At 39.9% G+C, this 3,231-nt stretch overlaps 1 gene segment (V, D, J or C); it reads left to right on the forward strand.

The window, feature by feature from the left end:
- The first annotated feature begins 661 nt into the window (after positions 1 to 661).
- LOC122807993 lies at positions 662 to 1,749 on the forward strand. The segment is given in 2 exon segments: positions 662 to 834; positions 1,194 to 1,749. Coding segments are annotated over 2 exon segments (348 nt in total).
- Positions 1,750 to 3,231: the final 1,482 nt, after the last annotated feature.

The following is a 3,231-nucleotide window of genomic DNA, read 5'->3' on the forward strand; positions in this document are numbered from 1 at the left end:
CCCAATTTTGGACTGAGTATTGGGAAACATTTTCATGGAATTTTCCATTTTAGGTCTACAATCTGCATTGATCGTGATTACTACTTATAATAATATCAGCTTACTTTTTGAGCTTTATGTACATCGAATCTGTTTTAATTTTTGCATGTATGTAGATGCCTCAGAAATGTATAATTTATTTTATTTTATTTTACATTTGTAGACCGGGATAGTCCGACTGGATGCATGTCCGTTTTCAGCGGAGGCCCAGGGAGAAAAGTTCCAAGACTGCTTAATAATGAGTCACTGTAAATACTGAAAATTACATTTAAAAATCACAAGTATAATTTCTGGATTTTTTTGAGAACTGTAAAACAGTGTCACTCCCTGCATTTAACAAAACTATTAAAGATAAGATTCGAACTGAAAAAAAATACAGATGCGCAGTTTTAAGCTCCGTAAGGTAGTACAAATGCCGCACGCATGCATTTTATATCACGATGTATCTTCTGACAAAACCGACTTTTTACTTAATTGTGCTTAATTCTGCATGTGCTGGAGGATTATTTGCACGCCTGCAGGTCACGTGTATTCTCATTTAGGTGACGAACAAACTTCCTGAATAAAACCACAAATAAATTCAGACAGCTAATCACCTGCAGGTGACAAGCACCATCTGGCTTCCAATTTAAGCAATCGGTTAGTTTCTCCTGAAGCCATACTCACACTACTTCCGTTTTATTACCGACGTGTATGTACAGCTGTTCGCCTGCAAATACTCACTGTGAAGGGATCAGCAGCAGGTTGTCGGCATGAGCTGCTTGTGTGTGCTCTTTCTGTTAACTTCAGGGCTAAGTATGTTGCATCCTTTCGCTTCACACTGTGTTGTTGCGTGTTTTAAATACCTGCATGATTTTATTCTATTAGCCTTCGTAAAAAAATACTTTCACACAGACGGTTCGTCCAATTTAAGAAATCGCACGCATAGCACAATAATTACTTTGAAGAAAAAAAAATAATTGCATTACTTAAGTATAGTCACAGATAATTAAATTAAACACTTGTTGCACTATAAATGTAATGTTTCTACTAGAGTGTTTTAAGCAGAGCGCATCTTATACCGATACAGTTATTGGATTTAAATAATGCATCATGTGGTTAGGTCTCCAGTACTCCAGTACTAATGAGTAACATTTTTGTGTTCTTTATTCCAGGCGGATTTCAAATAGCAAATTGCCTTTCTCATCTAGCAATGAAGAGAGAAGATAATGCAACTCTGAGCTGTACTAGGCTAGATAGCACCCACCAGGCCATGTACTGGTACAGGCAATATCCAGGAAGGGGACTGGAACTGCTGTACTACGCCTATGGGTTACAGATGCTGGAGAAAGGAGACGTGAAGGATCCCCGATTCACAGCCAGCAGACCCACATTAGAAAAGCTCTCTTTGGAAATCAGAAACCTGGAGCCCCAGGACAGCGCCATCTATTTCTGTGCGAGTAGTGTAGACACACAGTGAGTTATTATAAGGGCAGCCTCGTACAAAAACAACGCAGACAACATTGCATTGATGCATACCTGTAAAGGGTATCTCATTACAAGGAGAATTCCTTATTTTGAGTCTTAAAAAAGTCCTTGTTCCTCATTTTGCCCCGTTTTTTGTTCTCTCATCCGACTCTGATTTTGATAATGTCCTGATTGTTTCTCAGAATTTTGATTCAGTTTTGTGCTAATCTGATTTCTTAGTTATTTATAAAGATGCAAAAGCTATCAAACTCCAATCACGTTTTTTTTTCTTGAAAATGTTATTATCATGGGAGCGCCTTACCTTGTTCTGGTACCCCCTCCCCATGCTCTGCAAAGGCAACAATAACTGAGGCATAGCCCAGGAGGATTGCCAGCTAAAGCTTATGGGAAGTGAAATGGCTGTTGGTGATTAACAGCTCCAAATAAGAGAGAGAAAGTAGCAATGCAAGTAGACCAGGTTATGCCCTGAGAATGGCTAAACAGACAAGGGAGCCCGCAGGATTTTTTCCAGGGGGGTGCAAAACCCAGAGCCCCGCCCATGCAGCCCCGCCCACGTAGCCCCACCCCCTACCCACTGCCCCTCCCCCTACCCCACACAGCCCCGCCCCCACACAGTCCCTCACATACACACACACACAGCCATTCCAGCAGTGTCCCATTACTTGGTTATCTCTCACCATTTGCCACAGACACTGTTCAAATCTATCAGTATGCATACTGTCTTATGCTTTACTTCTACAATGATTATAGATATTTGGATTTAATTCACAACTTTTATTTCAAATTTTATAGCAGAAACACTGCAGCACGCATTTCACATTTACTAAACAAAGCAACAGTCTTGCAATGAAAACAGACTTAGCATTAAAACTTCTCTGCTTTTGATACTCACATTGATGGAAACAGCATTGAAACCCACATTCAAAGAGAATGCATCTGGGCAGTGGCAGGTTAAGTTTACCTTTGGGCCGTTTCAGAGCATATCAAATGCACACATTTTAGGCCCATGCAAAAGTATGGTGATTCATGTTCCTGATGGGAGATAGGAAATTCACCCGGAATCACTTCTGTGGCTATGCTTGACAGTGGCACAGAAAAATAATTTTCTTGGGTGGCGAAAGCCAGGGTACCTTTGGTTAGGCTTATATAGGCCCAATAGCCTAGTACCTACCTATGAAACTATAATTGAATTATATCCCTTGTACAGCACCTGCACCACCTGTTAGAGTGTATTTTAAATTTACAGTTTTGAACATTTTCCAGTAAGCAGTGAAACAATTCAAAACATATGAACCAGTAATGACAAACTGCCTAGTTCAGAACATTTCAAACATAAAAGGCCACTCAAACTTCTATCATTATAATCCACCAATATTACTCCATATGCACAATCTCTGCAGTCTGCAGAAGTCATCTGAATTCCACATTACAAAGATCTGAAACTAATGAAGAGATTGTTGCTATAAAACATACATTTCAGTGTGTCATCTATAAATGTAGTGCCCATTGCCCTAGAAGAATAAATTGCCTATGTTACATTAAAAGAAATGGTATGCTGGTATATTGCAACAGGGAATATGTAACAAGCTGAAAACTAGGTTCATAGTTACTAGGCACCAAAGGGACATACTCAGGACAGGACTGCAGCACCCCATCCCCTTAAAATACACATTTACATGCTGTGGGAGTAGAAGCTACAGCCCTCTGTAGCAAGATGCAAGTATG

The sequence above is a fragment of the Protopterus annectens genome, chromosome 8.part0, assembly GCF_019279795.1.
Source record: "Protopterus annectens isolate FY-2018-M chromosome 8.part0, PAN1.0, whole genome shotgun sequence".
Classification (NCBI taxonomy): Eukaryota; Metazoa; Chordata; order Ceratodontiformes; family Protopteridae; genus Protopterus; species Protopterus annectens.